General features: G+C 38.0%; 1 protein-coding gene across 1 annotated transcript; it reads left to right on the forward strand.

Moving 5' to 3' along the window:
• The first annotated feature begins 419 nt into the window (after positions 1 to 419).
• Positions 420 to 24713, forward strand: LOC126372317 (transcription factor SOX-8-like). Its single transcript, XM_050018018.1, has 4 exons — positions 420 to 698; positions 20814 to 20960; positions 23499 to 23657; positions 23789 to 24713. Exons 1-4 carry the CDS (start codon positions 592 to 594, stop codon positions 24021 to 24023), a joined length of 648 nt encoding a protein of 215 aa, XP_049873975.1. The 5' UTR covers positions 420 to 591; the 3' UTR covers positions 24024 to 24713.
• The last annotated feature ends 305 nt before the right edge of the window (positions 24714 to 25018 follow it).

Genomic DNA, 25018 nt, shown 5'->3' on the forward strand with positions numbered 1-25018 from the left:
AGTTCTGTACACACGGTCGGATATGTCGTGACTTCTGAACTCAAAAAGTCAAATATATTTTTTTCTTTGTCACCAAGATTTTTATCGGTTATTAATTTATTCCAGTCGACATTATTTAAGTATCTCAGGGTCGAAATGGAATTCACTTGACACAAACCCTAGCGACCCTTAGGCATGTTGTCTTGTGGAACCCGCAGCGCTCCTCATTAGTCCGGCCAAGTAGCGAATACCGTCAAATGCCGTGTGATGCAAAACTACAAAAGACATGTCAAAAAACAAAATACCCTGCCTATGCCTACGTTCTATAGGTAGGTACCTAACTTTTTTATCCCTAATTGAAAAACTACAATCTAATCGTCCAAGTAAACAAATAGTTGCGCGGTATCAAAGCGGTTGGCCCCTTCTGTCGAACGCGCTTTTATAGTAGCGCGCGCGCATAAGGGACTCTTTATACTCCATGCGCGCGAGTGGATCGCACGCGCGCTGCTCCCGCGACTAAACATACGAACTAACTACCACCCAATAGTACCAACTTAAAAACTTTAATTTTATTTTGACTTTTTTGTGTGGAGTGTGGACAGTACTGTGACCATGAGTTGGGAAGAGCATAGACCGTGTGACAAGGTGGAGATCAACGAAGCTGTGGGGAAGCTGCTGCAGAGCTTTAACTATGAAACCATCGTGCCACAGCCTGCCAAGTAAGCAGACATGTTTCTTTGTACTTAAGTAAAATATATAAATATATCGTTACTGGAAAGGCAAAATTACGTAAACGCCAAAATGCCACTTCAAGAAAAAGCCGTTTCAAGTATTTTATTCGTTTTTCATTATAACTTTTTACCCAATCCAATCCAAACCAATTATTTTTATCCAATTGAGATAACGTCAACGTAAGCTTACATTGTTTTTTCAATTTCTAAGTCTAGCAATAGATACCATAAGATGGACTACTATTTTAGGATATTTCGGCGCTTATGTAATTTTGCCTTTCCAGTGACGATATGTATTTATCTTTTTTAAAAACACATCCTGGTGTCTTCCTCTTCTTATCGTGTGGGTTGTGAGGTGGAATACCAACCTCATCAACCCTGGTGTCAGGGTGATTCTTGTGTGATTTTCTTTTCAACAACCTCTATTTCATTCAATTAATTTCATTTCGAGTAAATAAATTAAACTACTTACAACTTTTATTTAGATTGAAACTTAATAAACTTAACCTACTTAATGAGAAAAATTCCAGAATACGTTCCTCAAAAACAATATAGATGGCGCTGTACAGATTTTTCTTAATTTAACAATACAATACAATAAAATACAATACAATACAATACAAAAACTCTTTATTGCACTTAAATCACATTAAAAATACATTAGTATTATAATTAAATTGGTAGTTTAACCTTCTAATAGAAGACTTATGCATCTTTTATCTTTGTTTTTGGGTATAAATCTTCTTCTTCTATCGTGTGGGTTGTGAGGTGAATTACCAACCTCATCAACCCTGGTGTCAGGGTTATTATTGAGCCGCCAAAGGCCCCTGACATGACTCATATAACGACTACGTACTTACATCAGTAAGTAGTAACCGGGACCAACGGCTTAACGTGCCTTCCGAAGCACGGATCGTCTTACTTTCGGACAATCAGGTGATCAGCCTGTAATGTCCTAACCAACTAGGGACCACAAAGTAATTTTTGTGATAATATGTCCCCACCGGGAATCGAACCCGGGATCTCCGGATCGTGAGCCCAACGCTCAACCACTGGACCACGGAGGTCGTTTGGGTATAAATGATGGCCCTTTTTATTACACCCAGGCACAATTACTTTTACCACCTATTATTATTCTGATCAAAATAAAGAGAAGCAATATGTAAGTACCAACATAATTCTGTACATAATATATTATGATCCAAATATCAAGCTACAATTGTTTTTTTTATATATATGTTTCTGCCATTACATTGTATTTTAGAGTACCCGATTAATGAGAAAATAGGTTCTTATCATGTCATTGTCCTAACCAAACTAGGGATCACCAAATGATTTTCGTGATTTGTCCCACCGGGATTGATCCCGGGACCTTCGGATCGTGTGGCTCAAACCACTGAACCACGGAGGCCGTTACATAATTAACACGTGTTACCTACTAAAATCGTTATTAGTTACTTACTTGAATTCAATAAATAATAATAATTTAAGTACTGAAAGTTTCGTAAGCGTAATGTAACACTATCCGTTCTGTAACCACGAATTCGGCGCAAGAGCAATCGGAAATGGAATTAGTGTGGCTTGTCAAGTACCTCTACGGAGCTTATAAATATTTTATATCAGTTTGTTTATCATACAATAACAGAATCGTATTCACTGATGACCTGAGACCAAATTCGAAGTTTCAGGTGGGTTTCGTGGTCGGATTCATTTAGGAATGCACTTTTCTTAATTGTTGTATTGAGTTGATGTTTCTCTACGAATGAAGGTAGTAAACAAAAGGAGGTATGAACTGAGTATTAAAACGTACTCTATAGGATATATTACCTATATGTATAATTAATGTTACTTTGAATTCGTGTTAGGATCATAGATAAATGATATCACGTGGTTTCCAAGACTTTTGCCCGGTTAATGGCAATAGTCTCGCTTCCTATTACATGGGACATAATCATAGCTGGCGAGAAGTTGGATGTATATACTATACACTTCTGCCTACCCCATACGTGGATACATGTTTTGTTGTGTCAACTTAATCAAATCCCGCCAGGATAGTGGGATGTAGGTATATAATATACGTATATGTATACTTTACACATCTGCCTACCCCTTTAGGACACAAACGTGTTGTTATGTTATGTTGTATATTAAGTAAGTATGTTATCTTATCATTATAACAAGATCTTAAACGACTTGGGCAGCCGGAAGGGCAATTTTATAAGTTATTTTTTCCATTGCACAGCCTTTAGTGGGCAGCGGCGGCTTAAAAGAGAAGAACTTATTATAAATTACAAAGTTATTATTCACTCGAAGCCATTATTGATAAGCAAAGACTACAACTCATCCCGCATTTAATATATTACGCAGTTTGTTGACGATTGCTTCGAATGATTGTGAATGATGTTGATGAATAGTTAGTAGATGCAGCTTACGTAAAGAATTAGATAAAATTGCAGTAACCACCCTTGACCCAACCTGTCGCCTTGGATTCGCCCTTGAGTAGATGTTCTGCCCATGAGTAGATTTTATTGGAGAAAATCAAGATACTTACCTATTTCAATAGAAATCATAACAATTACTTGATAGACTTAAAAATAAACCTTGCAAACTTTTAAAATCAATAGTTTAGTTGTAACGATTACTGAGGGGGATGATACAGACCGTGATTCTGAGTTGACATCAAATGGAATTTCTTGTCGGAAAAAATTTCAGTTCCATACTTTTGCGACGGAAAATTTCACTTCGATCATGGTCTGAATCATCCATCAAAGTTTTCGTTACGATGTCGCTGACACCGTGTATTTACCTACCTACTTATTATAATAATGAAACGATTGTTATACATACTCATACAAATGGCGATCGCAAAGTAAGCTTTTTTCATGTAATGTTAAACAAATTACGAAAACAGTACCTAGGAAAAATAATAAAGATATCTACTATCACCACCTCTAGCCTTTTAATTCAAATTCAAATTCAAAAATATCTTTATTCAGTAGGTAACATAGTTACACTTTGAATCGTCAATTTTACATAACGAACGTCTTATCCGCCTAAAACTACTGCAGCTTCTCACAACCTGTATAGCCGGGGAAAAGAAGCTGCAAGAAAAACCTCGGCACAGGGCCCTAGACGTTCTTTAAAAAAATAAAAATAAACATAAAATATTGGTATACAATTGAGTAATTTAGCTGCCTAATATCAGTTCTCAGACAGTTAATCCCATGCATTCATATCTTCTAAATAATCACTAACTTCATAATAACCTTTTTTGTAAAGTTTTTGTTTAACTACTGTCTTAAAACAGTTGAAAGGCAAATTCTGAATGTCAATGGGAATCTTATTGTAAAAACGTATACATTGCCCCTTAAAAGATTTAGTAATCTTATGTAATCGACTGACTTGTAAAGCAAGTTTATTTTTATTCCTGGTATTAACAATATGCCGATCGCTATTTTTTGCAAATAATCCTATATGTTTTTTTACATATATTAAGTTTTCAAAGATATATTGTGATGCCAAAGTTAAAATATTAATTTCTTTAAATTTATTTCTAAGTGACATCTTGGGTCCCAATTTGTAAATCGCCCGAATGGCTCGCTTTTGCAGAACAAAAATGCTGTTTATATTTGCAGCATGACCCCACAGCAAGATGCCGTACGACATTAGACTGTGGAAGTAGGCAAAATAAACTAATCGCGCGGTTTCTACATCGGTTATTAAACGAATTTTTTTGACCGCGAATGCTGCTGAGCTGAGCCTTTTGGACAACTTATCAATATGAGGACTCCATTGCAACTTAGCGTCCAAAGTAATTCCCAAAAATACAGCAGTATCCGTGAGGTCCAATTCCTTATTTTTTACAATAATAGAATCGAGCGGCCTACTAACATTCGATAACGTAAAATAAACATATTTTGTTTTATTTTCATTAAGTAGCAGGTTGTTTACAGTAAACCAATCCACTACCTCTGAAATGGCGTTGTTTACATCGTCAAAGGAATCTTGTCGTCTCTTTACTTTAAAAAGTAAGGAGGTATCATCTGCAAACAGCACCACCTCATGTTTTACAAGACTTTAAAACTAATTACATACATACTTATAGTTTTCATTACATTATGTATTAATAGATATAACGCCCCAACATAAGAATCGATTGTCCCCAGTTCTGCGAAGATAAACTGAAACATGCAAAATACCTACTTCATCTTATCATAATATGGTTAATTGCTAAAGTGACCCCAAATAACAAGAAATTATTCCGTAATTAGCTATACATAAATATGCGTAATAGCCCAATGTGATAGGATAAGCACGCAGGAGGCAAGACCTCATCTTAAAGGAGTGAGCATAAAAATAACTAAATAATTTAGACTGAGTAATTTTAGCTGGCATAGCAGCTTAGCTTTTCTTTTTAACTTACGTACAATTACTTAGTACAAACGATAGGTAAATATAAAACTAATATTATGAATTTTATTTTAATATACTAAAGCTAAAAAGAAAAGAAATAAAAGTACATAACTACAGGCTCAATTAAAAAAATGTCTTCTGTCTGATGTTTCTTTTTGCTTAAGTACTTAACTTTATTTTTTTATAAAACTAAATACCTATTGTTTATTATTCTACTAAACTAAATACCTATTGTTGATCAAATTACGATAATTAATAGAGGCTATTGAAAATATTTTTTAAATTAAGTATGTAATACAAATAGTTTATCGTAGCGAACTCCTTTCCTATTTACCAATAATTTCCTCTTTGTCAGAATCCAAGAAGTATTAAGTAAATTTATAGGCATTAACCGACCCGGGGTCACAGGCGCTTCTTCAGCTAACTTATGCCCCGAGCCGCTCTAATTGAATATCTTATCAACCAACCGGCCATTACTTCTATCTGGCGGTGCTTCACATCTTGCTATCGTCTACGGTGAGCTTATTTGTCACTGTGGACAAATTGTGACAAACCACCCTCAGATATTTGATTGATTTATGAGGTTTTACAAACGGCTCTACAAGTATTGATGGTGGTGCATTACGTCCCTAAGCCAAAGAAGTACTCTCAGCAATGGCACGGTTGAAGAGAAAAGCTTCTTATAGTATAGGTAACCTACCTTATCATACCCGGCACGGCATGTCTTGGAAGCGCAATCATATGATGTCTTTGTCTATAGAGCACACCCCAGACACTTCATACAAACAACCTCGTTTTACACAGTCACTACACATTGACATGAGGAGCTCGGTGACGCAGCGGTAAACGCGCTCGGTCTGCGATTGTTGAAGTTAAGCAACTTTCGCAAAGGCCGGTCATAGGATGGGTGACCACAAAAAAAAAGTTTTCATCTCGAGCTCCTCCGTGCTTCGGAAGGCACGTTAAGCCGTTGGTCCCGGCTGCATTAGCAGTCGTTAATAACCACCAATCCGCACTGGGCCCGCGTGGTGGTTTAAGGCCCGATATCCCTATCCGTCCATAGGGAAGGCCCGTGCCCGAGCAGTGGGGACGTTAATAAGCTGATGATGATGATGACACATTGACATTATCGTACACGCGCATCTGTGTGTGTGACGCCTGACACCATACGATTCAAGTCTAAACTAAGTTCGAAGGGGGTGAGAACCTAGCTCACACGCTTGCCGTTCTATACGGAGTATTTTTCCTTATTCTATACTTAGAGAATATAAATCATAATAATATGCGTTGTGCTGGTAACAATACAATACAAAACTCTTTATTGGACTGAAAACATACGTTAAGGTAAAAAATGAATAAGTACATCTGACTTCGTGATTTTATTCCAAAGAGTGGCTGCGAGTTGTCTTCTGTCTACTTATGGTTCTGCTCTGCCCATTGGGGATTACGAGCATGGTATAAATGTTAGTCACAAGGCTATGGCGAAGAAGATAAGTAATTCCGTAACAGCTGCCGTTTATCAAAAAGTGAATTTGCTGATAAATACGTACGGTATCTTGCCTGAAAACCAAAGTATCGCTTTGCTATTTATTTACATTAGCAGAGATATATATATAAGTACATAAGTACCTACTCCATAAAAACCAGCCTTCAGAATAGACGCGTCACCGGCTGACGAATATCTGTCACGGTCGTGTTGTAAAACGGAGGACATTGGCTAGCGACTAGTTTTAAAACTCGACTAGGAAAGCACCTATTTGACAGATTTAACATGACAATAAAAATATCAAGTTCCTGCTCTGCAATGTTTCCGCAGACGACACGTCAGACAGGGCAAAGTGGTAAAAAAACGAAAGCAAACCCCACCATCATGTGAAAATAATGCAACGGATAGAGAGAATTCCCCTGCTTTTGAGTCTTAGTTATGACAAACATAAATCGTATTAGTTAGGTTCTCCCAAATTTGCTTCTTTTAATCAATCTAATCTACATACATAAACTCACGCGTATTTCCGGGGTAAGCAGTGACTATAGAATTCCATTTTCTTCGATCCTGACACACTTCTCTTGCTTCCGCCACATTCATCAATCGTTTCATACACCGCCGATTCAGAGTAGATCTTACTGAACCTTTTATTTTTTTAATCAATCTAATTATTAATTATAGCTTTGTTTACACACTTGAAATTCGTTGTCTTACTTTATTATAAAGTTAGTAGGTACCAAGTAGTACTTACCTAGAATGACGATGAAATATTAAGTAAACTTATTGTCTTTGGATCAAAGTTATGTTCAATACCATGATTATAAATGAACAGAATAGAATATTCTATGGGCCAACTACCGGTCAGAATGTCGATTGGGATTCTATGCATTATTTATTATTATCTTTGACTAATGCTTTCCGGAATCCATTCAAGTACTTACTACATAATCAGCCCTCCTCTAAATTGAATTAATAATTTTGGGTAAATTTTAATTTAGTCTGTATACATCCCATTGCTGGGCACAGGCCTCCCCTCAATCAAGCGGAGGGGCTATGGAGCATACTCCATTATACTGCTTGTCACATGTATATACAGGATGTTAGTGACATCGTAAAAAAACCGAGAGGGATGATTCAGCTCATTATTCTAAGCTAATATCAAGTGGAATTTTCGATCGTGAAAGTATAGAATTGAAAATAATTTAAAAAACTAAAAAAAATCATGAATTTTGCGACGGAAAATTCTAACTCAGAATCATGGTTTGAATCATCCCCCTCAGAATTCGTTACGATGTCACTAACACCCTGTATGTTATGTTAATTTCTATAACTTAGAAGGAATGACACAGAATACAACTCCATATCATCATAGCACCCTCCTTAACTTTACCCTCTACGTTACCTTACAAGTTTTTTCACCACAAAGATGTTATCATGTTCCTGTGTTCTGGGATTTATTTCCGCAGATAGTGTGGACAAACATTCCCACCGGTGAGGGGAGTGGAGGGGGTGGGGGGAATAAGAAGGAGTGGGAGGGAGGGGAGTTGAAGTTCTTATCTAGTCCTGCGGGAGTTCCCGGCTTATTGAAGCAATCGCAAAAAAACGACAGAAATTCTGTGAAATAAGTTGGTAGATTTTTAATTCAAAGAACTGAACAAAAGTTAATGCATATGTACCTATTGAATATCATCTGAGACAAATCTACAATAGGTACCTAAGTCACGTCAAAAAGATACACATAATATAACGCCTATTTCCCGTCAGGGTAGAGAGACCACGGAATTCCATTTACTACTATCCTAACACACCATTTTTGCTTTTTCTACTGTCATAAAAGTCTACAATAAAGTAAGTCCGTCGATCTCTTCTTATCCTCGTGGAAGAACGAAGTCAAGAGCAAACCCATCTTAATTAAAAAAAAGTCAAAGTGAGGGAGTGTGGGTGGGGGTGTGGATAAGTGTGTAAGTCTAGTTTTTAGCTAGGTACTAAAATTAAATAAAATTATACTTACTATAAATAGTATTACACTGACCAGTCTATTTAACCGGAGTTGTATGCAAAATATTGCCACTATGTACATATCTGGCATTTCGACAGCGTGGTTAAAGAGGGTAAAGGAAACGGAATTATCGTTGTTGTCCAACCGACTAAGTTAAATTAAACTAACTCAAGCCTCGAAATGTAAAGAATCTACTAAGAACCCTTTGATCCAAAAGGACAAGTTATACCTACATTTACCCCAAAACATCCATCAGAATTTATTACTGTTTTAAACTTCCTTTATTACCCCCAATGTCTTAGCCCATCGTCTTAGTTTGCAGGATTCATCAACATGCGTCGTTCCCTTTGAAAAGGCCGGCAGATTAGGGCTTCCGCGCCTGCGCGACCGCTGCGCGCAAACAGTGTGCGCAGCGGTTGGAGCATGCGCAGTAAGTGGGGGCGCAAACAATGCGCGTGCACCGCCTGACACAGGTGCCGGCGGAACTTGCGCCCTGTTTGCGCTGCGTGGGCGCACTTTGACATTTGAACTCTTAATCCTGTACAAATAGTGTGTCAGGATGGTTTTGTGATGAGCGAAAATACGTACCGTGCAGTTGTAAATCAAAGTACTAGAAGAAAAGTTCTAAATTTAAGGCACATCGCTGAAAATGGGAGGAATAAAAGTAAAATACTTACTCTAAAATGAGGTATTCACAGTTAATTAATACTACTTATTTTATTTTACAGTTTTACATTCAGCCATTACAGTAAAAACCAATTCGACTGAAACAAACACATATAAGACATAAAAATTATTATTATTTAACTTAACACCTTTTCATAAAATAATGGACTTAAGTATACCAATCTTTAAATTGCGCTTACTTGTAAGTAGTAAAAAACATATTATGTTGGTATTTTTAAATAACAACGTGTTGCTCTAGTCTATATCAGATTTTAGCCTGTAAGAGATTTCATTCCATTTCATAATGGCCAACTTTTATGAAAAAAAAATACTAAAAAGCCATACAATGAAAAAAATGTTTTCGTTTTCTGATTTAATAGCGATGAATTATTTTTTTCCTTTTTTTCATTCAGCCAGCTTATTGTAAAATAACCATTCACTCCCAAAAATATTTTCTTTCAATATGGAAACTTTTTTAACTATGTCTCTTTGTATTTAATATTCTTTTACATAACGTTATGGTAACATGGCCTCCCCTCAATCAACCGGAGATGGTATGGAGCATACTCCACCACGCTACCCCATTGCGGGTTGGTGGAGTTATTCAGGACTGGATTCTTTACAGGATTCTTTTACCTCAGATAAATTATCGTGTTCTGCATTATAGACGTTCAGTTGCAATTTACTTTTTATAAGAGCTTGTAGATTACATGAAGACGGAGTCATGCTGAATTTATTCCAGATGTCTAGATATCTCTTTAGCAGTCTAGGCTGGTCAAACATATACATGTACAGGAGCCCATTTTGTAGGGAGTCGGTCTAAATATTGACAGAGTGTAATCTCGGCGCGCGAGTTAGCGGTGCGGCGGTAATGCTGGCAGTTAGCACCGCGCTGTTCATTACCGCAGCCCAGCTTATTTGGTACGCTTCCACTCGCTAAACTATTCGCGATGCGGTACAAGTTTCCACTGGTAGCTAGTGCCGGTGTGTGTAGAATCGAAGTTTACTTTCAGGGGTTGCGTTAGTGTTGAGTCAACTAAGGTGATTCAAATACGACGCGCCGTACACCGCCGCCGCCATTGCGCCAGGATTTGGTTAGATACAGAATAATACATCATTTTGATTATTCGATATCGGGTTAGTTTTTTGTAATTTCAATTCCAAATTATAAAATATCTGTATTCAGTAGGTAACATAAACACATACATACATTCGGTACATTCGGTAGGTGGGTAATGTGTCATGATCGAAGCAAATGGAATTCTAGTCTCTGCTTACCCTGGTGGGAAATAGGCGTGACTTTATGTATATAGTAGGTAACATAGTTACACTTTGAATCGTTATTTTTTACATGACGAACGTCAAATCCGCCTAAAACTACTGCAGTTTCTCACAACCTGTATAGCCGGGGAATAGAAGCTGCAAGAGAAACCTCAGCACAGGGCCGTAGACGTTCTTTAAAAAGAAAACACAAAATATTGCATAATTATTTATTTTTATAAGTCATCATCATCAGCCGTACGACGACGCCCACTGCTGGGCAAACGCTGCTGGGGACACGAGAGAATAGACACAAATGTCTATACCTACATAATTTGATAATTTTAAATTTATTTATATAAATTAATTAATTAATTTATTTATTTTTTGGAATATAAGTACAAATGTACTTATAAGTACATTTAATAAAAATATGGAATAAATAAATTTAAAATTATCAAATTATGTAGGTATAGACATTTGTTTCTATTCTCTCGTGTAGCGAATTTGGACGTCAATGACCATCCTTACCGATCCTGGAGTAATTCATCATTTTCATTCGTTTAATTTTGTTTATGTTTAATTAAACGAATGGTACTTGGTTAGATCCTTAGAAAATCTATCAGCATTTTATTTTAATATATTACATGGGTTTAAGTAGCTAATATACGAAAGTGACGCCAATTGGAGTGGCACTTACGATTAACTCCAGTGCTTTCTGCTGCCGCAATTGCCACAGATTGTGACGGGCCTTTCAGATCTTGAATTTTTCAGATAGATACGTAAGCAGGTACTTACCTAAACTTATGCCCATTACCGTAACCTTTTTAGTTCGGAGACAGAACGTCAAAGTACATTTGAAACCACTTTTCTGGGTAGGTTATTCACTACCTACCCCAATTGGGGTATAGTCGTGAGCTTATGTACGGTCACGAGCGTTAATATGTATACACTTTAGTACCATGTCACATTAACTTTTTTGACAAATTGAACTGTAAGTCTCACTAAATGTGAAATAGGTATGTTAGTGCGACAGAGTCATAAAGTGGATACATTATATTGCTCACGACTGTACGGGTTATGTGTTTTGACTTCCAATACAAAATTGATAATTTTAGTTCTCTAGACGTTTTTCTTTCAAAATAAAATAATACAGCAACCTTGATGCCCGTGTTGCTCTGAGGCATTACCGGAAGTATTTTAGACTTAAAAATAATAATTTGCTCCACGATTTTTTAAGCAAATCGTTTATTTTCCCATAAATTCCTTTTTACTCCCCTAATGTTGTTGCACGTCTGTACATTACCTAGTACTCGTTTATCAGTGGCAGCGACTTTATCAGCTCAGTGTGGACACAGATGCGTTCCCATGCATCACACCACTCGCCACTCCAGCGACAGTCACCCTCATACTTCATACTAATTGAGTCCACCGATGTAAGTCAAGGACTTGCTCATTACTCCGCTATAAAACATGCTACCAATAAATGTTGAGATGGTCATGATTTGAAGACACGTTATGGTAAGACACAAACAAATATTTTGATAGGTAAAATCAAATGCCCGTTTTAATACTTGACGATACGATACAAAGCTAAGTATCTAATATCTGTTAGTTTTTTAGATTTAGAATATAGCCGACTACTTCGTCTACTCTAAACCGACGTGAGTGAATGTGGAGGAAGCAAGAGAAGTGTGTCAGGATCGAAGCAAATTAAATTCTATAGTCTCTGCTTACCCCGGTGGGGAATGGGCGTTAGTTTATGTATGTATGTATGTAGAATATAACACCACACCAGCTACAACACAGTTTATCAGCTAGTGCAAGTTGGCATTACATTTTGGCAAGATGTTTTCGACAAAAACTTAAACATAGCTGGCGAGGAGTGGATGTTAATACTTTACACCTCTTCCTACCGCTTCGTGGAGACAAGGGTGATGCTATGTGTAAATGTGTAATTTGTGTATTTTTTCAGAATATAAATAGGTTTATTTGTTTTATCTTTCTTTTTTATATAGATAAGTAAGTATTTTTTGTAATATTTTTCAGTACTTAATGTAAGTAGTTACTATTGTATGTCACAACATGACTAAATGTGCTGAGCGCTATAAGCTTCTTCCATCGATATACTTACCACATTTATGTCAATTTTTCATTTCATTTCAATGATAAATATAAAAACTTTTAACCGTATTTAATTATGATTTACTTTTCATTACATACGATCGTGCTGCATAGGCGAGTGATAAACGTATAAACTATCAGTTCGGCTGTTTCCTGTATGCCAATCCGATCCAATTCCCCGAAACTCTGTTTTATCACCAATAGCTGCTCCTATATAATATAATAATATAGGTACATATTGCCTTTAGCTCCGCCCTCTTGATAATGTTATTCCATAATATTTCAGACGATCTTTTCATAATCATCTCCCTAGCATTATAGTTTTTCACAGGGTCCGTTTACCTAACCTGAAGATACGAAAGGTCCGGTTTTTTACAGAAGCGACTGCCTGTCTGACCTTCCAATCGGCGAAGGGAAAACCAGCCCAACACAGATTAGGTCACATACCTTCGAAAAGGCATTTCTCGGGAATGTGGGTTTCCTTACGATGTTTTCCTTCACTGCTGAGCACGTGATAATCATTTATGATCCAAACATGAATTCGAATACAAATTCGACAATCATTGGTTTAGGTCAATGATCTTTTTTTTTTAATTAAGATGGGTTTGCTCTTGACTTCATTCTTCCACGAGGAGAAGAAGAGAAAAAAAATATCTAAAGAAAATAGCTCTATTTTAAGAAAAGAAGTAGGTATCTACCTACCTACTTATTTAATTTTCCATTGACTTCTAACTATTTATATCCATCATTACCCGTGTCGGTGTTTTGAGTGCAAAACCTACATAATACAGACCCGGTTCTATTGATTAGGATAAAACTGTATACTTATAGAACAGTGTAGGTATAAGTAGGCAGGTTAACCTTTTTTTTGACATGACTTATGGCATGAACTATGTGGCTGGACGGTACAGAACCGTGACCATAGGAGTATTTCATTCTGACTGAAATACGACTTGACTCACTTGAATTCGCTTTGCATTTGTGTTATTGTAATTATTCTTTTAAAATTTAAAGTCTTTAAGAACTAGGTACTTCATTCGAGAGAGATAATGCATTGATCTCAATATATCGGTAGGTACCTACTAAAGTTTTATATTGAAACCTAATAAATTCTCTCCAAAGATTTATGTAATATTATAGTTAAGTACTTATTACATCAAATAATATAATCTTCTATTGACACAACACTGTGATATCTTTATCGCGATATAGACAAGTATTTGAACAAAACTTGTGTGAAAATTTGTCCCCTTTTATCGACAATATAATTAAGTATTCCTAAATTCCATAACATGTGAAAGTTGACTTTGATAACTTTATGGGGGTATGTTATCTATCAACTTACCCTTATAAAAGTATAGTTGACAAATAGTACAATTGATGTAAATTCCGCCACATGAACTGATAATGTGGACATTTTATCGAATAATAAATAAATAGGGTTCAATCAAATAGAATATTATCCACAATCCAATAGGTTTCAATAGGTATATATTGGTAGAGCTCTACTTTCTAAAGTGTGATTTGAAATGATTTTGAAAATAAAAATAACATGTCATAAACCTTCATGTCAGAGCCGTGGTAGCCAAGTTGGTAGAACGCTTGCCTCTCACTTTGAAGTCGCAGGTTCGATCTAGCACAGGCCAATTATAGTCAAATTTGTTTTCAAATTCACGTTTGCATTATCACGTGCTCAGCGGTGACGGAAAACATCGTGAGGAAACCCACATTCCCGAGAAATGAATTTTCGGACATAATAAGTTACCTAACCTATATTGGGCTGGTTTTCCCTTCGCGGGTCGGAAGGTCAGACAGGCAGTTATTCCTGTAAAAAATCGGACCTGTCAAATCCTCAGGTTAGGTAAGCGGACCCTGTGAAGAACAGGATAATGCTAGGAAGATGATGATAATAATGTCAGAAATCTTCAAAAAAATAAAGATTTGTCTCTATTATTTAGATCTTTATGCAGCACAAATTCTACTATGAAGTCGGTTTCCAAAATGCACGTCGATTCGGATTATTATAAAAACGAAAATGAAATTTATTATAAAACGAAACGGTCAAACGATACAATATTCTGTTACTAACAAAATATGGATAAATATCCAAATAAAATATTTCATTTCATTCATTATTCAAGTCAGTGACGAATGATAACGATGGAACTCCCCAGAAACTAACTGTCCACCCCTTGCCATTATTTTCCCACAGCTCAACAGGTGTGGTTGGCAATCGCTGCATCGAGGGTCAGATCATGAGTGTGGTGATAAGCCGCGTGGTCAAGTGCTAGTTTTATATGTGGACGTAATAGGGTTGTAGTACGGAACATGCATCTACCGGGTTGGTCTAACAGAAAGCTCGGTGAGGAGTTTCCGACGACCCGATTACTCTAACCATAAAGGCGCGACACCTAAAACTTCAGGACCGCGATAACGACCCCGCCGGCGTGGTCGACGATTTCCCTCAATCAACGCTTATCCCACTCAGCCCAGACCCACTAGGGTCGATTAATTCTTTCAAATATTTTTCCTCTCAGACGACGCCCTGAGCCGAGGTACGCGCCCAACTGGGCACTCTCAGGACTGTTGTCTTAAACGTTGTACCGGGTGAGAGCCTTCAGCGCTCCCCATTTGTCCGGCCAAGTCGTTAATGCCATCTGCGGCAAATCTACAATAAGTCACGTCAAAAAAAAAATATAGCTACGTGAAGTACAGAAGAAAAGTTAAAAAGAACTCATGATTTAAACTGTGTCAAACATCCTATTATGAGTGTGGCAAAAGGATGTTATTTTAAATATCGCAACGTGTGACCGACTCCTACACAGTCTGTAATATTTAATCTTCGGTATCATAATGTTGATCCCACGTTTTTCTGCTCACCCCTGTGTATCAAGCATCAGTTAGCTCCCGTTTACATCGCCATTAATTGTTTATGGGCAGTAACGTGGCTGTAAAGATAACGTGCGCGGGCGCAGCGTACCCTGCAGTCAGTCCGGCGCAAGCGGGGGAGATTTACTACCCTTTCACTAAACACTGTTAATATGTCGTTATGGTCTCTTATAAACACAACTCTCAAGTGTTCTTCTGAAGTTACAAGACATTGGACTGAATTGTCATTGAGAAAGGACTGTCTGTTGAAGAAATCCATCGTCTGAGATCTAAGTACTTACCTAAAGTAGAACTTAATAAATATCTACAAAATACCTATTTAACATCCTACTATAATCTACCATATTCCAATCTCAAGCTCCACAGATTAGTGATGAGTGAAGCTGAAGGTCAGGCCGCTGAACAGCGGATTTACATTCCTGCGACCGGGCAAGATGATGCCCCTATCGATTCAATACGACTCAGATTCCCAAGCTCGAAGGGAGGTCTAACTATGGGAGTTTAAATATGTATAGCTTATTCTATTTATGTTCTGACGCTGATTGAAAACAAGCATGTGGATATATTCTTATCTGATTCTACAGCACCTACTACTTACTAATCTAAACTTATTAAACTAGGAACTCATAGATCGTAGATCGTTACATGAGCCATGTTAGTGGCCTTTGGCGGCTCAATCATAACCCTGACACCAGGGTTGATGAGGCTGGTATTCCACCTCACAACCCACACGATAAGAAGAAGATAGATCAGCGGACAGACCGTTCAAACCAGCCCTGCACATACCCGAAATAGGAAGCTCGGACTTTCACCCGTTCATATTATCCTGTTTTCAAAGCCGTCTAGGACATTTCGCTAATTTATGCGGCGTAGTGCGTTAGGACGCGCGGGCGGCGCAGGCGCACTGAAAGGCAGAAATAGCGTGGGCGTGCCGCAGATGACAGCTGTCGGGTTTACGACTTCCCCAGCCAATGGCCTCCTCTGCAGTACACCCCGGCACTATGCCTAGTCTAGACCAAAGAACAAATGATTCTTAAAATGTTAGCGAGCTTTCCTTAGTACATTAGCTGTCGTGTTGTATCTGGGAAGCCTTTATCATAGGTATTTCCTAGTAATACTTACATAAAGCTCGTTTAAACCAACCAACCTAGATTTCATAACTTAAAAAACATGCATAGGAATAGACACAATTCAACATCAACAAAATAAAATCAGAATGACATTTTTCGAGATTTTCTTACGACTTCTCAAAAATATTATATGTACTTACATAACATAAACATAAACAGCCTATATACGTCCCACTGCTGGGCACATGCCCCTCTGAATGAACCGGAGGGGGTATGGAGCATACGTATTTGGGCTAGTAGCCCGGGACCAACGGACCAAATATTTTATTAAAATACAAAATGTAGGTAATACTGTGAACTTATACATACTATAGAACATGGCCACAAACATGGTTGGCCACATCGAAGCAATTCACCCAAGAAAGCAATACTGCTATTTGACATTTGTTTGCATTGCGCACTTAGTTTACTTATATGCGCAAATGTCAAATTGCAATAATATTGCTTTCTTATATAATTTGCTTCGATGTGGCCATTTTAACCTCCCAGTTCTAAAAAATAGACGCCTATTTATAGCCCGAAATAGTTTTGCTGACAGAGCCCTCCAAACGAAAACATGAGCCATTGTCGCTTAATGTTTATAGTAATAAATTACACTAGGATTGGACCTAGTTATTGCCCCCGGCGTTCCCCGCGCGCGGAGTTGAAAACAAAGGCTCAGGTTGTACCTACTGTGATGTATTGCTGTCGACACGCCACGTGTCGAACACAATTTGAAAAGTTGTTAAATAAAACCTTACAATACAACACATAAACATTTGGGTTTTGTACTAGGTTCAAGATAAATTATTAAATTATAATTAATACTAAATAAAGACAGATCTAGAACAAACGAAAAACATTTTCTTTTTGATATTTAACTAATTTAATGAATTTTAATCAAGAAAAACGTAATAATAAGTCCGACATTTTATCACGTTTTTCTATGACATCACAATGTACTTGCTTTTTCATACAAATTCCATAGTAATTTTGTGTTTTGACATTTAGTAAAAAGTAACTGACTTGACTAGTTGGAAACTAGCTTATTACAATCAATTACGCCTTATTGCCAACGAAGCAATATCTTCCCGGCAATATCTTTCGTCTAGAGTCCAATGTAAACCAGAAACAAATACAATAATAGGTACAATAATAATAGGTGTATTAACTGAATTTTCAAAGTGATGTTTGATTTCTATCGCAAACGTCCCGTGAAATCGATGTGAAGGAAAAAGATTTAAGGAATTGGTTGTCTATAGCTCCTAAAAGCTCTCAGCACCCACCGATGTCCGACTGAAGCTTTATTTACTGCAAACAGAGCCGGGAAGCGAGAAAAGCAGAGAGGGACGCGGGATTTCGTTTGCGGTGTAAGTGTAATACAAAATTCCGCACCTATCAACTCCCGACTATCTTTCTTGTATGACTAGGCAGAGACAACCATCGTAAGATTAACTAAGTACCTATTACCAAGGAAAGCATTCACGTGTCTTCAGACAATCCAGCCGAGTAGAAAGTATTTTCTATGTAGAGTCAACCACATGCTTGATTCCTAGCTCTAAATATAAAGTCGTACGTAACTAGTCGAACAAATCGTGTTATATTACGTAAGGCCTTTATACGCATTTTTATTAGTGTAAAGAAGTACATCATAATATTCATAACAGTTAACGACACGTGTCGGCCGGCGACTGTGAAATCGGTAGTAAATCATGCCAGGCGCGACTATAAAACTTTTTGTCACAAAATGTCAAACGTTCACCCATAATACTTAAACCCTTTAAAACTTCGTATCGTAAGAACACAACTTTTAATTATTTTGTTAAAATGCTTACCTATTTCTTATTGGTAAGTAACTTTATTTTGGCTGTTACTGAATGGAGTCAGACCATGCACGATGGTTGGATGACATTGTGAGGTACGCCGAAAAGCAATGGGTGACACTTGCACAGGACCGGAAAGGATGGCGTGAATGAGAGGAGACCTATTAGCGGGTGGATACGGGCTGAGTAGATAGATAGAACTTTAATGACCACTGACAGCGCATCAGGATTTTTCCACATACCTAGTACGCTAAATGCAAGCAAACGAAAACGTTAAATGCAAGGGAGGTACGAAACTACTGATAATCGTAAAGGGCATCCCTACTGCGTAATTTTGAAGATGGCAAATTACTTACTAAAGTAAATGACGGGGGAAGTTCATTTTGATACCTGTCAGTCACGTTCATAGTAATCGCAAGTCAATAGGAAAGTATAAAATTTATAAATTATAAATTTATAAACATAAAATGAAAATTGAAACTTACAATTATGTCGATAATAAAACGTCAAAATGGACTTCTATTGTGATTTTTACTGTACAAAAGCATATTTTATTTGAAATTATGGTTGTACATAGGCTAAACATAGGTGGCAATGATATATTGTTATAATGGTACTAGATATCCACGTGTACAGTATACACTATCTAAATACACCTCTGCCTATCCCTTCGTACAGGCGCGATGCTAACATTACCTTACGACTCCCGACTATAATATTCTCGTTTGGGTTAATCAGAGGTACATCCGTCGTAAGATGATCTAAGGCCCTACCTACCGACGCGTCAAATTTTTTAATTTTGATTTTCTTTTTTGGCCTTTCATAATTCATAAGTTCGTCTGTCGGGCGGGTCTGCAATCAGAGTTGAGTGCGAGTAGGGAGCATTATCTGTGATTGTCAGCCTGCGATGTTACTAACCAGATGTGCGCGCGGTAGGTCCTCCGCTGCGCCCTACAAAAAGCGATCATACGATACGTAGGAATGTTTCTCATTATAGCTTTAGGCAGTAGACTTTATTAACAACAGCAACTTCACGGCCTTTCCTATTTCAAATCCAATAGTTTCACATGCCATAATAAAATTCTCCTAAAACATTTCGTTACGAGAACTCGTTCCCACTAATAAACAAGGAAACCGCCCGCGTTCGCCGAACCAGAAGGTAATTATTCCTGCTCATATTGCTTCCCGAGAGTAATCCGTTAGAAATCGATCGACTTTTAGTGGCGTGTCAGTATTTGAAAAAAGAATAATTTATTGTCAGCATTCAGATCGCGAGGAAACCCGAACGGCACTAGAAAATAAAAATGTTGTAAAATCAGAGATGTTTACGAGCGTAAAATGACGTGAGTCGCGCGGGGGGGGCCCCGCGTCCGTGTCTCGACACGTACCTACTCTGACGTACATAAAGCAAGGGGTATATGTTATAACGTTAGGAACACTCGTAATATATTTTGTTTATAGTCGTCCCCTGATGGGTTTAGTTACCTAGTAATTATCGCGCGCGCGCCGAAAGCTAAACCAATTTGAGTACCGACGAAGCGCGCCGCTCAAGTGCGCATTTCGGATTGTTTATGTCAACATTAGCTTTTTGTTTCACTCCACGACCGGGCCGCGGCCAAATCTTCAACTATTTACAGCTCTACACCATTTCCAGTTGTAATATCGCCTGTGTTTGTAAAGTCAGGAGTAATAACAAAACCCAATAGAGTTACCTACGTAACATTTTGTTACATGCCAGGCCTGTGAGAGGCATTACGTCATGCATACCTAACATAGATTTTAGATTTGTGTAAGGTTAAAAATAAATGACTTAAGAGATTAAAAATGTATTATTTATATATTTTTTTGTTCTGTTCTGTTCTTTTTATTTTATATAAACACTAGAAGAAATAAGTCATTTGCTAACACATATGAGTCAATAGTTACTTGCAATTAAGATTTTATTTATTTATTAAGGAATTTTCATGCTTGAATATTGTCCATATGTTGTAGATACCTACTGCTATCGTAGTGAAGATTTACCGTAAGAAGTCTATTTCCTCTTCTGACTTTGCCAAGTCGATTATAGATAGGTTTGTAAATTACTTATAGAGCTAAATAAACTGACTTTCAACCAGTGTTCTTTGATGATCCTGCATCCATACTAATATTATAAATGAGAAAGTACCTGTGTCTGACTGATATTTTATGATACCTAAACCACTACACCGATTTGGATAAAAATTGGCACTTAGGTCAAAACCCTGAGACGGACAGAATACTTTCCAAGAATTTATTATGAAATGAAATAAACGAATATTGATTCTGATTGATATATTTTCATCTCCTCACCAGGGGCGGCGGCTGTATGCGTCGCGCACACGTGAAGAGGCCGATGAACGCGTTCATGGTGTTCGCACAGGCGATGCGCCGACGCCTGTCCGAGCAGCGGCCCTCGCTGCACAACGCAGAGCTCAGCAAGTCACTTGGCTCCATGTGGAAGTGAGTATCCTTTATACATACATATAAACTCGTGCAAGCGTCTCGCGCATGTTGTTCGCGCAGGCGATGCGCCGGCGCCTGTCGGAACAGCAGCCCTGGCTGCACAGCAAATCTCTCAGCTCTATATGAAACCAACATTCATAAATTTTAACGGGGATGTTTCAGTTTCAGTTTGCAAACTGAATCATCTCGACAAAATTCCGGTCCAAAATATTCCCAGTACCGCATCTGTGTGCAGCGCACTCAGTAGTAAATCCTGGTATCGCATGCCGAAGGCGCCGCTGTACGTGGAAAGAGAGCATTAGCTTATTAAACCACTGTTATTTCCTTCCATATGTACCTACCTACACGTACACGTTACCAACGGCCATTATGCCCCTCTAAATATATAGAAACTGCAATTTTAGACTTTTTCCCCTGGCTTGAATTCGATATGAGTACAGGTAGTACAAACAATATGACTAAATAATCTCATTTCGAAATTGAACCTGTAACCTATGAATCTATTACAATAATACCATCAAAAAACTTGCAACTCTCAATTCTCGATGTCAAGACTCTCCATCAGAGCGCGGGAGGACCGTGAAAGTGAGGGGGGAGCGGGAGAGAAGGGGGAGGCGGGAGGTTGCGCGTGCGGCGCCCAGCCGCGCGGCGTGCATCGATTGTTTACTCATTAAAATGCTATCGCCGCTAACTGCCTCGATAACATCTCTAACTGTCTCGAGTCTTGGCCGCACCAATTCGGGCTCCGCTCAAATAGAAAATTTGTTGAAATCGATTCGCGTCGATAGAGAAACCGAGATCGTTTGCGAGAATCACGATGATTAACCGCGTTTTGCGGGTCGCGACGTTGCTGAGTCATCGCTCCAAGCATTAACGACTTAGTTGCCAGTATTCAAACTGTACCGTACACAACTTTAGGATATTTTCCATATAAGTACTTACCTATATTCGGTAGTCTAATATAGGTACTTACCTAGCATTAAACAAAGCAGTTTTCAAAATTATGAAGAAGTGTGAAGTCGGTAAATATCACCTATCGTTTCAACTGCGCGGCCACCCGCGCGATCTGCGCTGGCACACCGCACCGTTCTACTCCAGTATTATGACACAAGAATGACAAGGTATGCGGGCAAACTCTCGAATCATCAAAGAAAACAGTCGATGAAGAGAGGTTGATTGCTGTGTTGTGATTGGTCGGATCGGACTGTCATCGCGCGCGCGCTCCAATGATGCGGACCGTAGATTAGCAAGGTTAAAGGTCCCACTTGCAACGGATACTATCGATAAACGTTGATACCTACCGCATATTGCATCATGCTGCTTCGAGCTAAGTAAAAATACCTACTTACAACTTTGAAAATAATTTTAAAGCTCTGTTTATGGAAAAGATTTTAGGTACCTACTTTCTTTTCTACCAGTTGCATTTAAGTTATACATTTATAGTAGAACGGCAATATTTTATTATCAACTTACGCTGGCAACTCACAACTCTTTTGAAATAGTTTTCCAATTATAAACCAAAAAAGTTTATATTTAATCGCAGACATCTGAAAATCAGCGGTCTAATGAAGTAGTAGGTAATTAACGAGGTCAGATGTTAGATTCTGTCGCAGACAAATATAAATTATCTGGAGGAGTACTAATTATATCGCAGACAACGCACTAGACGACCGTATTACGGTCACTGCCCATCCCGTAAACATCTGATGTCGGCAATAAAAATGTTGCGTTAAAATGTAACATTGTCACTGTGACACAGGCAATGACAAACCAGCGACCATAGGTCATATGACGAGGATATGTCAATTGTATTCTTAGGCGCCTGGCCTTAGAGCTACTTATTAGGTACACAGGGCTAGAATAATACGTGAAATTTTCTTTTTCTTATAGGTTGTGTCATTCTAAAACGCGTAAAGTTTTGTATAGTGCCTTGAAGGTAATTCTTCACAAAAGCACCTCAAATGACTTTTTTTTCGGTTGATTTGTAGAAGCAATTATTATTAACTGGTAGTGCACTCTAAACCTTAAACTGAAGTGATACGGCTGTGATGACCCGTCGCGACCTCTGCCCTGGTACCTACTGTACCTATTGGATGATACAAGTTGCAGACAGCCACGGAACATTTAACCCGCATCTGGAAATAGTCGCGATGCTATCTAACTGGCACCACGCTCCACAAAAAATGAACATTCCAGCGTGATTCAACGTTAGTCTCTTTTAATTTGAAGATAATCGGGATTTTAGTTTTATTTGTAGCACATTCTGCCTTATTGTTAGGGCTCTGGAATGAGACGAAATGTTAATATAAGGTATGAGTTAGTATCTACCAGAAAATTGCCTAATCATATACAACAGTTTAAGTGATTCATTAATTTTTCCACAAAAATTACGAGGCAATTTTTTTGTATGAACTGTTGTCTGTATTGAACATTACAAAATATTTCCCACCAGTGCTGCGTGTGCGCATCAAGTCAGGCCGAAGTAGTCCGTAAATGATTCCCTAGTCCAATTTTCTAATTCTTCTTTTGTTTCAGGAGTCTAAGCGAAGAAGAGAAGCTGCCATTCGTGAAGGAGGCAGACAAGCTGCGCACACAGCACAAGCGAGAGTATCCCGACTACAAGTATCAGCCGCGCCGGCGCAAGCCACCGCCCGCCTCCACCGCGCGGCTAAAGCGGGAGCCGTCGCCTGACAGGTCTGTATAGAAAGCCTTGGAAGTTGTGACCGATAAAAAACAAATACCGGCTTACCGGTATTTGCTCTTAAGCAAGCCGATGAACTACAGGATCATAAAGGTTTATTACTTACGCTTTATGTTTTTAACAGGTCCCAAATAGACTTCTCCAGGATAGAAGTGGACGGTGCACTGCTGGACGGCCCACCCGATGGCGCAGAGCTCGACCAATACCTGAAGCCACCGGCTCCAGTTCCCGACTACCACGAGCTCCAGCCACGTTACTCCCACAGTCTGTCCCACCACGCGCCGCCGCTGTACGCGCCCATGCCCTCACATCTCCACCCTTCCTGCGCAGAATGGCAACACTACACGGGACACCCCTAAAGAAAAGATGTTCTTTTTGTAAAAAATCTCATATCTATAGTACCTATCTCAATCAATGGTTTATTGTACTACTTAATGTTTAACTGAAAATTCTCTCTAATGTAAAGTATTCTGATTTCATTTTCTATGTAAGTACTGCAGTTAATGGTTGTTATTTTTTATTAAAGTTACAATTAGGTCGCCTGTCTGGCTATCTAGCATTAATGTAAATATCAGCATATGGAGAGGTCCGCGCACGTGCGTTTAATCAGGGAAGTTAGCGATGTAGCAAACATTATTATTATGTTGTTTATAGATAAGTCTGTGAGTTCCGATCGCAATGACGGCTGTATAATTCCAAGAAACATTAAACTGCTTTAAAATAAAATTAATATTATTTTGAATTTTACGACAGGTCCTAGTTATGAGTAGCTTACCTACTAGGATAGCTAGAGGAAGGTGTTCTAGTAATGGTTTTGCTCATCTTGTGGGAAATATAGTACATCTACCTGTCAATATAGGTACAATTAGAAAAGTATCTCATAAAATTTGGAAAAACCAGTGTGAATGCACAATTTAATAATAAGGGGTTACTATTTAAAGGTCTATTTTATACACAATTCCTCAGGTTCCAAAGTTAATTAGAGTTAGTACTTAAGTAAGAAAATGTTAAATTATAAAGTTTTCCTTTAAGATATTATTGTGATTAATTAATTTTAGTAATGTAAGTTAATGTTATTTTTTAAATAAATTTATTGAAAGAATGTATCTTATTTCTCTCATCACTAGCCCCATAGGTTTTCTTGTAGGTATTTAGAAATAGGAAGCCCTTGCCATTAATAAAAGCGCATTGCGCCATTTGTACAGCTAAGTAAATAGCTTTAATGGTATTTTCTAAATATATAAAAAATACAATAGTTATTCAAGCTATAGTTCTATAGGTTAGGTAATCGGAAAACTGTTGCTCAATACTTAAAACTACATTATCCGGAATCATCTTAAGCACCTATACACAG

The sequence above is a fragment of the Pectinophora gossypiella genome, chromosome 14, assembly GCF_024362695.1.
Source record: "Pectinophora gossypiella chromosome 14, ilPecGoss1.1, whole genome shotgun sequence".
NCBI classification, from domain to species: Eukaryota; Metazoa; Arthropoda; class Insecta; order Lepidoptera; family Gelechiidae; genus Pectinophora; species Pectinophora gossypiella.